The sequence below is a fragment of the Hyla sarda genome, chromosome 8 (assembly GCF_029499605.1).
Source record: "Hyla sarda isolate aHylSar1 chromosome 8, aHylSar1.hap1, whole genome shotgun sequence".
NCBI classification, from domain to species: Eukaryota; Metazoa; Chordata; class Amphibia; order Anura; family Hylidae; genus Hyla; species Hyla sarda.
Window position 1 is genome coordinate 228,387,856 of NC_079196.1, and position 13,330 is coordinate 228,401,185.

General features: G+C 42.2%; 1 protein-coding gene across 1 annotated transcript; it reads right to left on the reverse strand.

The window, feature by feature from the left end:
- Positions 1-5,829: 5,829 nt before the first annotated feature.
- On the reverse strand, positions 5,830-12,418 carry LOC130285354 (up-regulator of cell proliferation-like). The gene is made up of 2 exons (XM_056536714.1): positions 12,290-12,418; positions 5,830-9,749 (listed from the first exon to the last, which is right to left on the reverse strand). The coding sequence occupies exon 2, from the start codon at positions 9,745-9,747 to the stop codon at positions 5,830-5,832; it is 3,918 nt and encodes a 1,305-aa protein (XP_056392689.1). The 5' UTR covers positions 9,748-9,749; positions 12,290-12,418.
- Positions 12,419-13,330: the final 912 nt, after the last annotated feature.

Genomic DNA, 13,330 nt, shown 5'->3' on the forward strand with positions numbered 1-13,330 from the left:
TCTGTGCAGCACCCAGCCATGTCACACCACGCCCCACCTCTGATGACGTCACACCACGCCCCCTCAATGCAAGTCTATGGGAGGGGGCGTCACGCCCCCTCCCATAGACTTGCATTGAGGGGGCGTGGTGTGACGTCACTACCTCCGCCACCCGCACCCAGCATTCTAAATGAACGTCGGGTGTTGCAGGGAGTGGCGGAGTACCCCTTTAACCACACAGCAAAACTGTAGTATTATTTTATACATTTATCGCTATGTAAAGAAATTACATGAACTTTGTGTTTATCAATTTTGTAGTTATTTATTTTTTTGTATGAACTTTCCTGAAGACGGCCATGTTAGAGGCACACGCCAACTCTCTGTATTGCCTGCATAGGGGTGGCCATGCTGGAGACACCCACTTTCTTACTGGATTGTCTGTATAGTAAGAGCAGCAGTGTGCTTTATGGCAGCTAAAATGCTATGGATTATTAAAGACCCCAGAAAGGGAAGGGGTAGAGCCATATATTTCCGAGGTCAGTGAGAGGTTGTATACAGAGCCTTATCTGGGTGTATTATTATCCTGTGGTGTATAGCAGTAGAATAGGGTATTTAAGGGGTACTCCCCTGCCCCAGCATTCAGAACATTTTGTTCACGCCCCCTCCCATAGACTTGCATTGAGGGGATGGGGCATGACGTCACGATAGGCGTGCCCGTGACGTCACAACCCCCGCAGCCCGCACCCAGCATTTGGAACAAAATGTTCTGAACGTTGGGGCAGTGGAGTACCCCTTTAACTCTCTACCCTCTAATCATGAGATGACTCTGCTGACCCCGCCCTCTAATAATAATGAGATGACTCTTTTGACCCCGCCCTCTAATTATAATGAGATGACTCTGATGACCACTCACTCTAATGATAAAGACTCTGCTGACTCTAACCTCTAATGGCCCCGTCCTCTAATGACAATGAGATGACTCTGCTGACCTCTTCCTTCAGTGATAATGAGATGACTCTGCTGACACTGCCCTCTAATGATAATGAGATGACTCTGCTCGCCCGGCCCTCTAATGATAATAAGATGACTCTGCTCGCCCTGCCCTCTAATGATAATGAGATGACTTCTGACCCTGCCCTTTAATGATGATGCAATGACTTTGCTGACCCCGCCCTCTAATGATAATGAGATGACTCTGCTGACCTCTCCCTTAAATGATAGTGAGATGGCTCTGCTGACCCCTTCGTTAATGAGATGACTCTGCTGACCCCGCCCTCTAATGATAATGAGATGACTCTGCTCGCCCTGCCCTCTAATGATAATGAGATGACTCTGCTGACCTCTCCCTTCAATGATAATGAGATGACTCTGCTGACCCCTTCGTTAATGAGATGACTCAGCTCACCCCGCCCTCTAATGATAATGAGATGACTCTGCTGACCCCGCCCTATAATGGTTATGAGAGGACTTTGCTGACCCCACTCTGTAATGATAATGAGAAGACTATGCTGACCCCAATGATAAAGCTTCATCTGCTGACACCCCCTCTAATGATAAGATTAATCTGTCCTGTAATAATAATGATATGACTCTGCTTACCTCGTCCTCTATTGATAATAAGTTGACTCTGCTGACCCCGCCCTTTAATGATAATGAGATGTCTCTGCTGACCCCTCCTCTAATGATAGATTTCTCTGCTAACCCCACCCTCTAGTGATAATGAGATGACTCTATCTTTCTGTCCTCTAATGATAATGAGATGACTCTGCTGATTCTGCCCCAATCTATACACCAAAGCTGACAAGTGAGCTGCACAAAGCAGGAAATTTACATTCTAAAATGCTGATATACATGGAATGTCGTTCTCTGTAGTATTCTATGATCCATTCCCTTTATAGTCTCCCGGGGTCTCCAGATGGCTTCTTGCTTGGAGTGGGGTGATGTTACCATTTCTGCCCCTCCCCCTCTCCTTTATTTTCCTTTGTAGATAAATTGTGAGTGACTCTGCAGAAGGGACAGCTTTACTGATACGTCCGCATTGTGGGAAGACGGTCCGGGTAGATGATGTTTATGGAGGTCGGAGAGGTCGGACAGCTTCCCGTCACCTTATGGGGTCTTGGGTGGAGTCATTGATCCCTTTTAGTCAGGCTGCCGGGGGTTCTGTAACAATGTCCATACTTCACACCTAGAAACCTCTTATTATAATATATATTATGACTCACTATACAGTATACATGACACAAGTCCTCATCAGTAGAATCCTATATATATATATATATATATATATATATATATATATATATATATATATGTATTTTTGTCCTTTTTATGACTAATTTAATAAACCTGCTTTGAGTAAGAAATTGTCTTGTTTTTGTTTTTTCGCTTTTTCTTTATATGACCTTCACCAAATCTTATTTGTTTGTTTATTCTTTCGATTTCAATTTTAAGCAATAAAGCATCGGAAAAAGGACGTGGAAAGGAAAGGAAACGGGCATTCTGACGAGATGTAAAATTATCACTATATAAAACCTTCGCATAAAACCATCATCCCCAGCTATATGTCGGGAGTGTAGGCAGGATGATCAGCCTATCACTGCTGGGGCTTCAGGAGACTGGGAAAGCTGGGTGGCACGCATTGCGTGCCACCCAGCTTTCCCAGTCTCCTGAAGCCTCAGCAGTGATAGGCTTTTTGTCCTCCTTGTACTCCTTGCAGCAGCAGTGCTGCCATGCCCTCTCTCTGCCCCGAAACTGATGTCTTCTATCCCCCTTACTCCTCTCTCAGCCCACAAAAAAAGTTCTCTCCCCCGCCCGCCCGCCACATCCCCTCTGGCAGCAGGATGTTTAAAACTCCCGGGCAATCTCCACAACCTGAGAGTAATGTGAACAGGAGATGTACCAAAAGTCTCATAGACTTACATGGGCTCTGCTCTTTTACTCGCGGACTGTGGAGATTGCTGGTATTGGGACATCCCTAAACTCTACTTTTTTCATTCAATATAAAAGAAACATGTGATGCATTGTGATACCGACATCCCTTAAAGGGGCACTCTCATTAAAACTAATTTTTGCTATGGCACTCATTGTGGTAAATGTACTTTGTTTAAAAAAAAAAAAAAGTTTTCTTTGTTTTATTTTTATATAAAAAAGCTGCCACTAGGTGTCTCCCTACTTGTCCACAGCATATTTCCCCCCCCCCCCGTCTCTTGCACAGACTTTGGACTCCTGCTGGCCTGGCAGAAGACCAAAATCAGGAAATGCAGTCTGGAGTGCTGAGGGGTGTGTGTGCAGCCTTAGCCAATCATAGCTCATCTCACACTTTACTGCTCTGGGCTGTGTGTAGCAGAGTGAGGGAGGAAGTTCTCCCCTCTATGGCTTCAGATGATGTCACATCTGCTGGGGAACGCCCCCTTCCCAGTCTGTGAATCTGATTGAGACTGAGCAGAAAATACAGAGGAATTTCAAGGTAGAAAACTAAAAAATAATAAAAATAAAGGCCGGGGGTGGTTTATCATGATGGGGGCAGTGACCTGGGGGGATTATAAAATGTAACAAGATCATGACAGGTTCTCTTTAAACTCTTTAATATATAAAAGACATTATATATCAAAATATATTCAGCCGTTCGGAAGTAACGCTGGAACATACTGTACATACACATATAGACATGCATACATTGAGTAGATATATATATATATATATATATATACTGGATATAGCATTTTTTACATCTTTCTAGTACATTTTGTGCTACAATTCTTCACTTCATTTCCAAGATCTCTGCTTGGTTTCAGTGAATAGAACCCTGTCCTGGCGCTTGACGGTCAGCTACAACTGTATACATTTTATAATAAAAAATCGGATCCTCCAACTCCCGGAATGATGCACCACATACTATACCAGTGTTTCCAAACCAGTGAGCATCCAGCTGTTGCAAAACTACAACACCCAGCATGCCCGGACAGCCAACGGCTGTCCGGGCACGCTGGGAGTTGTAGTTTTGCAACAGCTGGAGGCACCCCAGGTTGGGAAACACTGACCTATACTATATACTACTATATAGTCCAACATGCTGGGAATTGTATTTTTGCCACAGCTGGAGGCACTCTGGTTGGGAAACATTGACCTATACTATACACTATTATATAGTCCAACATGCTGGGAGTTGTAGTTTTGCAACAGCTGGAGGCACCCCTGGTTGGGAAACACTGACCAATACTATATACTACTTTATAGTCCAAAATGCTGGGAGTTTTAGTTTTGCAACAGCTGGAGGCACCCTGGTTGGGAAACACTGACCTATACTACATAGTACTATATAGTCCAACATGCTGGGAGTTGTAGTTTTGCAACAGCTGGAGGCACTCTGGTTGGGAAACACTGATCTATACTAAACACTATAATATAGTCCAACATGCTGGGAGTTTTAGTTTTGCAACAGCTGGAGGCACCCTGGTTGGGAAACACTGACCTATACTATATACTACTATATAGTCCAACATGCTGGGAATTGTATTTTTGCCACAGCTGGAGGCGCTCTGGTTGGGAAACATTGACCTATACTATACACTATTATATAGTCCAAAATGCAGGGAGTTGTAGTTTTGCAACAGCTGGAAGCACCCCTGGTTGGGAAACACTGACCAATACTATATACTACTATATACTCCAACATGCTGGGAGTTGTAGTTTTTGTTTGGGGCAGCTGCTGAGCCACAGGCTGTTTCAGGGCATGCTGGGAGTTGTAGTTAGTAACAAATTGCAACTCCCGAATTTAATTAAAGGGGTTCTCCACTGCTTTAACCTTCTTTGGCCAGTTAGTTAGTACTGTGGCTATATGTCATTAACGCTTTCTTTCCTGTTGCTAACGCTACTGTATGTGTTTTGTTTTTTTCACCTTTTTTAACAGACCTGGAAGCTGGTTAATTCATTAGTTTGCTGCCTTGCCTCGACCCCTTTTTTTTCTCCTGCCGCCATCTTGCCATTGATACGTCACCCTGCAGGGTGTTGAGTGGGAGGCTCGGGCCTGACCTAGGTTACTGTTAACAATCCCCCAGCGCGTCAGGCCCGAGGCTGATATCACAATGGCACATGCGCAGAAGACCCTCACGATCGAGGACAAACTGCGCATGCACCAATCACTGGAGCCGATTCGCCGCAAGCAGCCCAATCAGCATTCAGCTTAGAAGAAGCTGAAAGTAAGGAGGTGCGCGCTTATGACGGCAGAATATTCATTAGCGCGGGAGGCGGGCACGAACGGAGCGAGGGGCAGGCCGGCCTCCCGCACAACACCCTGCAGGGTGACATATCGATGGCAAGATGGCGGCGGGACAAAAAAAAAGTGGTCGAGGCAAGGCAGCAAACTAATGAATTAACCAGCTTCCAGGTCTGTTAAAAAAGGTTAATAAAGGAAAGAAAGCGTTAATGACATATAGCCACAGTACTAACTAACTGGCCAAAGAAGGTTAAAGCAGTGGAGAACCCCTTTAAATAAGCGATCAAAAAGTCACATGAAAACAAATATGGTCCTGTTAAAAAGTACAGATCGGGGCGCAAAAAACAAGCCCTCATACAGGCCGTATAAGGGGAAATAAAAAGTTATAGTGGTCCGAATAGGACAAAAATTCCCCCACATATGCGTAGCCTGTGATGTCATGCATATATAATTAATTATGCAAATTAGCATGGCCGGTGCATGAAAGGTGGCGACCCTAGCTGAGACTGATATTCTACAGTATATATTGTAGTAGATGTGTATTTGACCGTATGACTTCTATCTGGTGGGAATTTCTGGTTTGTGGGTGTATATGCACGTTGGATAGTAACTCCGCCCACATCAGGAGTTCTGGGTCACATGACTTCACAACCCTTACTCATTAGCATATTAGAAATGGAGGTGTAATACTCCTCGATGTCCTTGGAATGGAATTCTTTTACGATTTGTTCTTCTAATTTTTGTACAAAAAAGTCGAGATAGGAAGAGCATTGAGGAACATTCGATTTGGTGACATTGAAAGGAGGAATGAAGTTACCCTCTCTTACCCCCAACAGTACTGACCACACGGCTGCCATAAGTGTCCCGATATCCCCACTTCTCAGTACACCTGGGTGGTGAAGGACATTCCTGATGTCTCTTATGACTGAAGTAATCATGGCTGTTAGTAGACTCTGAATCTCGTCTTGATCTGTGTAGCGGTTACAAATACTCTCTGGAGTGTCTTCTACCGGAGCGTGGTGAATGCACTTCATCTCTTGTAACCCTTCAGAGGACCTCCGCCTGCTCTTCACTACTGCACACAAATAGTTCGTATAGTCACCGACAAGTCTTTCCTTGAACATTTTCCTGACTTTTAGCTCCAGCGCCGGCTTCAGCCAGTCCTCACAATATTTTTGGGTTATTCTTTTATCATGTTGTAAACATTTAAGGTGCTCCGTTACTTGAGGTCCATGATGGTCCAGGTCTATGGCAAACAGCGCTCTACATTTCTGAAAGAAGTCATCGTGTTTCTGCTGAAAAAGTGGAGCAGAGCGTGCCAAGATTTGGAGCTTTAGGTGTAACTCAAACATGGTTGTATAAGGCATGGGGTCCGCACGGACCACTTCATTAACCATGTTCAGGATTTCCATGCCATACACCGGGTCATATGTAGTTTGTGACTCAACCATTTTCTGGACATATTTCTCCGATTTCTCTAACAAGAATCTGGCGACACTTTTCCTTTTGTTGTGGCAGGACACGCAGTTTTCCAAGTGGTTACATTTGTCCGAAAGCCAAGGTGCGTTGTCATACTGTGCATCATAGGTGAAGCTTGTGTCGGCATAGTCTGACAATGTTCTTATATTATAGATCCATTCAGTGACTAAGCTCCCTTTTTTCCTCATATCTCGTCTCAGGAGTTGTAGGAAGTCATCCTCGATGTCGTGATACTTCAGTATCGTGGACTGATATTTGGCCACAACTTCATTCCAGTAGTGTCCGATGTCAAAGCTGATTCCATCCATGTCCTGTTCTTCTTGGACGAAATCCTCTACAATCGTATGTGCCAATCCACGTTTTAAGATTATAACCTGTAGACACTTTCTGGTGTAGTGAGTTTCAAGATGACCTTCGAGGCTTTTGACCTTCTCCATGAACTCAGCTTCGAACATCTTTGCTATACGAGAATTTGTGTCTTCGGCATTGTCTGTGAAATAACCTTTTAAGGTTTCTTCCACCGCCTTCACCTCCTCATTCAGCATTCTCAGTACATCGGGGACTAATATCTTTTTCTGAAGTTCCCCGGCAGGTTGTGAGGAGATCCAGTCTTCTTTGTCCTTCCACCACCTGTGCAGTTTTCTACACAGATTCCATTCCAGTTCCAGGAACCTTTCATAGAGTTCGGAGTAAACGTTTTCCTCTAAAATATTCTTGAATCTGAAGATGTGATTTTCATGTTTCACAGAATTCCATAAAGCTTTGATATCTTCAGCAAAGTTCTGCACGTCGCGAATACTGCCACGTTTTATGGTGCGCAGTAGATGGCGCTTTATCTCGAGAACTTTCTCGCTGTAACAAGATGTTTCCAGTTCCAATGGAGGAATGACCCAGTAATCTTTCAGAATTCTACATTCTATAGTGTCACTATACCCAGGGAACACGCTGTTTTCATCAGATTGTTCACCTAGACGTAGCATTTCCTCATGTTCTATCATGGGTTCTTCTTTGGAATATTCTCCTTCCATCTTTTGGTAGACTAATAGACAATTGGGCTTCTGCCCACTTCCCTTCATCCTTAGTAATGCGTGGAATACAATCTGCAGTATATTTCTCATTTCTGAGGTACTTCCTAAGGCCATGTTGACAATGACGATATCACTCAACCCAACCACTAGTGTGGCCAACTCATTGTCATGATCGTAGCGTTCCTCCACAGAAGCTTGTAGTCCTTCACAGTCAATGACTACAAGGAAGTCACAGCCCAAATCTCTTTCTTCTACCTTAATAAGACTCATAAAGGCTCCTCGTGTTCCTTGTCTATGGTCCATGGGAAACTGTAGACCAAACATGGTGTTCAGCAGGGTGGACTTCCCAGTGCACTGAACCCCTAGTATAGATATTACTTTTATTCTGCATCGCCCTCTTGTTCTGGTGTCCAGCTCTGTCAGAACATCGGTGACCCACTGAAGGTATACGCTTGTAGTATCTCCATCGATGAGCTGAAGTGGAATTCCTTGCAGGAGAAGATCTAAAGCTGCTTTAGGAAACTTCTTACAGAGCCTCATAGTTTCTACTATTCTCCCTGCAAGAACTTCTGTTTCATACATCTGCCCCATTTTACAAATCACGTCTTCTTGTATGGTTTCGTCCGACATGGCGTTTGTAGACAACTTGTGAAACTCTATCCATTTTAATAAATATTGTTGCTCTACTTCGTTCAGAATAATAAATATATATTGTAGATTATTCCTTATATCACTGTCATCGTGGTGGATTTGCGCCACCAGGAGACCACGCATGTCGTTGAGTAGCCTGGATTTGTAGTCTTCTGTGTGAAGTTCCCCTTGGTCCGTCAGCCGACACAACTCTTTTACAATTTTAGCGATTTGTACTTTTAAATGTTGTTGCTGCTTTACGCATCCTTTGTCATGTTGTTTTGCATTCACAAAGTCGTTGATGAGTTCCAGAGAGTGCAATCTTCCATACTCGCAGCCGGGTTGGTTTTCATCGCAGCAGAAGCCAAGTTTTGAGGCCACCACCGACATCTCGCTCAGCGTGAATTGTTTTGGAGATATTTGGATTGTATCTTGTAGGATAGACTGTAACTTTTCATAAAACTTCTCGTCAGATTCCATTAGAACATTCTGGCTACAATGCTTGCTGGACTCTTGGTTGGATTGGTCTTGGACTATGAAAATGCAGTTTGTGTTATTTCCCTGGGCGTGTAATATCAGATCACACGGTTGTTGAGTCATATTTTCCACCAGAATGAACACTGAACAGGACACTTGTGTCAAAAGATGGAACTGTCTCTCATTGGACTGTAAGTCTCCATGTAAGTTGGCCAATGCAAAAGGCTTTTCATATGACCTCAAGTCCTTTTGGTCATCAGGAAAATACCAGGATATTTCCACCAAACCATTGGAGATATGTCTTTGTATATTCCCCCAGCTCATCACTCTTTGCACATAATTGTACTGGTTTCTCTGTTGAGTTGCAGATAGAATTTGATCGGTTATCTTGGCTATAGACATACATCTACAATCCCCCAGACTTACAAAGGAAAAGACTGGCAAAGAGATATTGGATATACTGTCTACAGTCAATTCCTCTGGGTCATCCAATGATAGGGAAAGACTCTTCGTAATACCTCTCATTGCCCACAGCAAAAATGTACCGTATGTGTCTTCACTGGCCGGAAGCAGTAGAGGAAGAGGGACCTGACACATGGACATCCTCTTCAAAATCTCTTGTCGTAGAAAATTGTCTGAACAATGGAGAACACCGCAGAGAACGTCCAGAGGATGGACAGATCCAACTATGGCGCCTGAAGTGTCCTCCTCTGGATGACTTTGGGCAGCTTCATGGTTGAAGTCGAAGCTTCTGAAGGCTTCTTGGATATTTAACACCATGAGATGTTGTAGGAAATGCTTAGGGATGTCCTTCAGGGATCGGCAGGAAGCATCTGACAGATCCTCACATCCGATGCTCTGGAAATCTGAAATTGTCATCTTGTGTTGTAAAGATTTCCCCAGACCTAAATCTTCAATCACCAGCTTGAACATCGGCATATCTGAAAAGAACAAAACAAAAAGTGAGACTGTAAATACAACAAAAACTGCTGCTACCAAAACAACCCAATTCTACCGCCAACTATTCTACCCTTCTTATTTATTGAGTACTTGGGGCAGTGAGGACAAGTGATAATATGTTAAAAAAAAAAAGTTCTGTATTTCCAACATGGGCAGACCCTGAGACTGTACACAACAGTGAATAAGATATTTAAAAGGGTACTCGGCTGGAATTATTATTATTTTTTTTTTAATCAACTGGTGCCAGAAAGTTAAACAGATTTGTAAATTACTTCTATTTAAAATAATTAATCCTTCCAGTACTTATCAGCTGCTTTATACTACAGAGGAAGTTCTTTTTTATTTGCTTTTCTGTCCGACCACAGTGCCCTCTGCTGACACCTCTGTCCATGTCAGGAACAGATCTGTTTAACTTTCGGACACCAGTTGATTTTTAAAAAATTGTGGTCCACCGGAGTTCCCTTTCAACCCCTTGACCACAATGGACGTAAATGTACGTCATGGTGCGATGGTACTTAGCGCATCATGACGTACATTTACGCCCTGTATATGACGCAGGCACTGGACCGATGTTTGCATCATGCACGGCAGGTCCTGGCTGCTGATGTCCACCATTAACCTCTCAGATGCCGTGATCAATACAGATCATGGCACTGCGGCAGTGGGACACTTAAAATGGATGATCGGATCGCTCGCATCGCTGCCGCAGGGATCCGATCATCCAGCATGGAGGTCTCCTCACCTGCCTCCGGCCTTCTCCAGGGGTCTTCTGCTCTGGTCTGAGATCGAGCAGACCAGAGCAGAAGATGACCGATAATACTGATCAGTGTTATGTCCTATAAATAGCACTGCACAGTATTAGCAATCAAAGGATTGCTATAAATAGTCGCCTATGGGGACATAAAAAGTGTAAAAAAAAAAAGTTAAAAAATTTTAAAAAATCCCCTCACCCAATAAAAATGGATATCGTCCCCTTTTCCCATTTTACCCCCAAAAAGCGTAAAAAAAAATAAAAATAAACATATTTGATATGGCCATGTGTGTAAATGTCCGAACTATCAAAATATACTGTTAATTATCCCGTACGGTGAATGGCGTAAATGTTAAAGAAAAAAAAAAGGCCAAAATTGCTCCTTTTTTGTCATTGTATTTAAAAAAATAAAATAAAAAGTGATTACAAAGTAAGATATAAGCAGAAGTGAAACTACAGATCACGGCACAAAAAACTAGTCCTTATAGATCCCTGTATACGGAAAAGTGAGAAAGTTATAGGTGGTCAAAATTTTAAACTTACTAATTTTGTTAAAATAGTTTGAGATTTTTTTTAAAGCGGTACAATTATAGAAAAGCATAAAACATGGTTATCATTTTAATCATACTGACCCACAGACTAAAGAAAACGTGTCATTTTAACCGTAAAATGTACAGCGTGAAAACAAAACCTTTCATAACCTTTCATAAATTTCGGTTTTATTTTCAATTCCCCATATAAATAATATTTTTTTGGTTGCGCCGTACAATTTATGGTAAAATGATTGATGTCAATCAAAGTAGAATTGATGACGTAAAAAATAAGCCCTCATATGGGTCTGTGTATGAAAACATAAATGAGTTATGTATTTTAGATGTTAAGGAGGAAAAAAACGAAATGCAAAAATAAAATCGGCCTGGCCTTAAGGGGTTAATGTATAACATTGCCCTCTAGAGGACCCATGACGTAATTTTACGCCACAAACATGAAGCGAGCACAGGAGCTATGCTTACCACTAATGGTGGACATCCCACTGATATCCACCAATAACCCTTTAGATGCCGTGATCAATACGGATCACGGCACCTAAAGCAATTACAGGGCTTTGTAAAACTCATCGGACAACCCGCAGCGCTATTGTGGGGGTCCGATGAGTCGAGATGTTGGCCAGAGCTCTCTTCACTTGTTCTGTGCTGCCTCTGGGATGTTCTCGTACGGTCGGCCTTTTGGTAGACTATACCAAGTAGATTGGCAATTGTACTGCTATAAATAGAGGTAATTAAAACCTATATAAAGGTTAATAAAAAGTACTGAACAAAATGTGAATAAGCCCATCCCCCAATAAAAATTTAATCACCCCATTTTAAAAATAAAAAAACAACAAAAAAATGAAAAATAAATAAATAAACAAAAAACATTATATGGTATCGCCACATGTGGAAATGTCAGAACTAATAAAATATAACCTTAAAGGGGTACTCCACTGCCTCAGAGTTCGGAACATTTTGTTCCGATTGCTGAGTGTGGGCACCAGGGCTCGTGGCATCACGGCCACCCCCTGTCGTGACGTCACGCCACGCCCCCTCAATGCAAGTCCATGGGAGGGGGCGTTGCACGCCCTCTCCCATAGATTTGCATTGAGGGGGCGTGGCGTGACAGCACGAGGGGGCATGGCCATGATGTCATTGCAGGGGCCCCAGTGGCTGGACCCCCAAAATCAGAAACAAACGAGGATTTCACCTGGTGGTATGAACAATGATCTCTACTCACCGCCTCGTGTCTCGTTCAGGATTCGTAGAATCCGGGGAAACAAATGTTGATTTTTGCGCAGATTATCCAAAAACCCTCGACAAACTTCTTCCCCTTGGTCAAGTAATATAACCAAGACTTTGTGTACCATGTCCCATGGATTATCTGTCGGCTCCAGAGTATCGTGTCTGAGGGTATAATGGAGCAACGTCTCAATCTCCTGCTCCAGACCGGTCAAGTTAGATTGTAGGATCTTCTGGAAAATTCCACACACTCGATGTACAGAGAACATATCTGTACGGAGAGACAGTTGTGTAAGTACAGGAGTTTATCATCGAACGCCCACACGTGGACTGTATGTTTATATTACTATGTGATCGTGGATTATGTTTATATTACTATGTGATCTTGGATTATATGTTTATATTACTATGTGATCGTGGATTATATGTTTATATTACTATGTGACCGTGGATTATATGTTTATATTACTATGTGACCGTGGATTATATGTTTATATTACTATGTGACTGTGGATTATATGTTTATATTACTATGTGATTGTGGATTATATGTTTATATTACTATGTGATCGTGGATTATATGTTTATATTACTATGTGATCGTGGATTATATGTTTATATTACTATGTTATGTGGATTATATGTTTATATTACTTTGTGATCATGGATTATATGTTTATATTACTATGTGATCGTGGATTATATGTTTATATTACTATGTTATGTGGATTATATGTTTATATTACTATGTGATCATGGATTATATGTTTTTATTACTATGTGATCGTGGATTATATGTTTATATTACTATGTGATCGTGGATTATATGTTTATATTACTATGTGATCGTGGATTATATGTTTATATTACTATGTGATCGTGGATTATATGTTTATATTACTATGTGATTGTGGACAATATGTTTATATTACTATGTGATCATGGATTATATGTTTATATTACTATGTGATCGTGGATTATATGTTTATATTACTATGTGATCGTGGATTATATGTTTATATTACTATGTGATCGTGGA

What these genes read in the sequence shown, in the direction of transcription:
- LOC130285354 (XM_056536714.1), bottom strand. Translation starts at nt 9,747, where the DNA reads ATGCCGATGTTCAAGCTGGTGATTGAAGATTTAGGTCTGGGGAAATCT.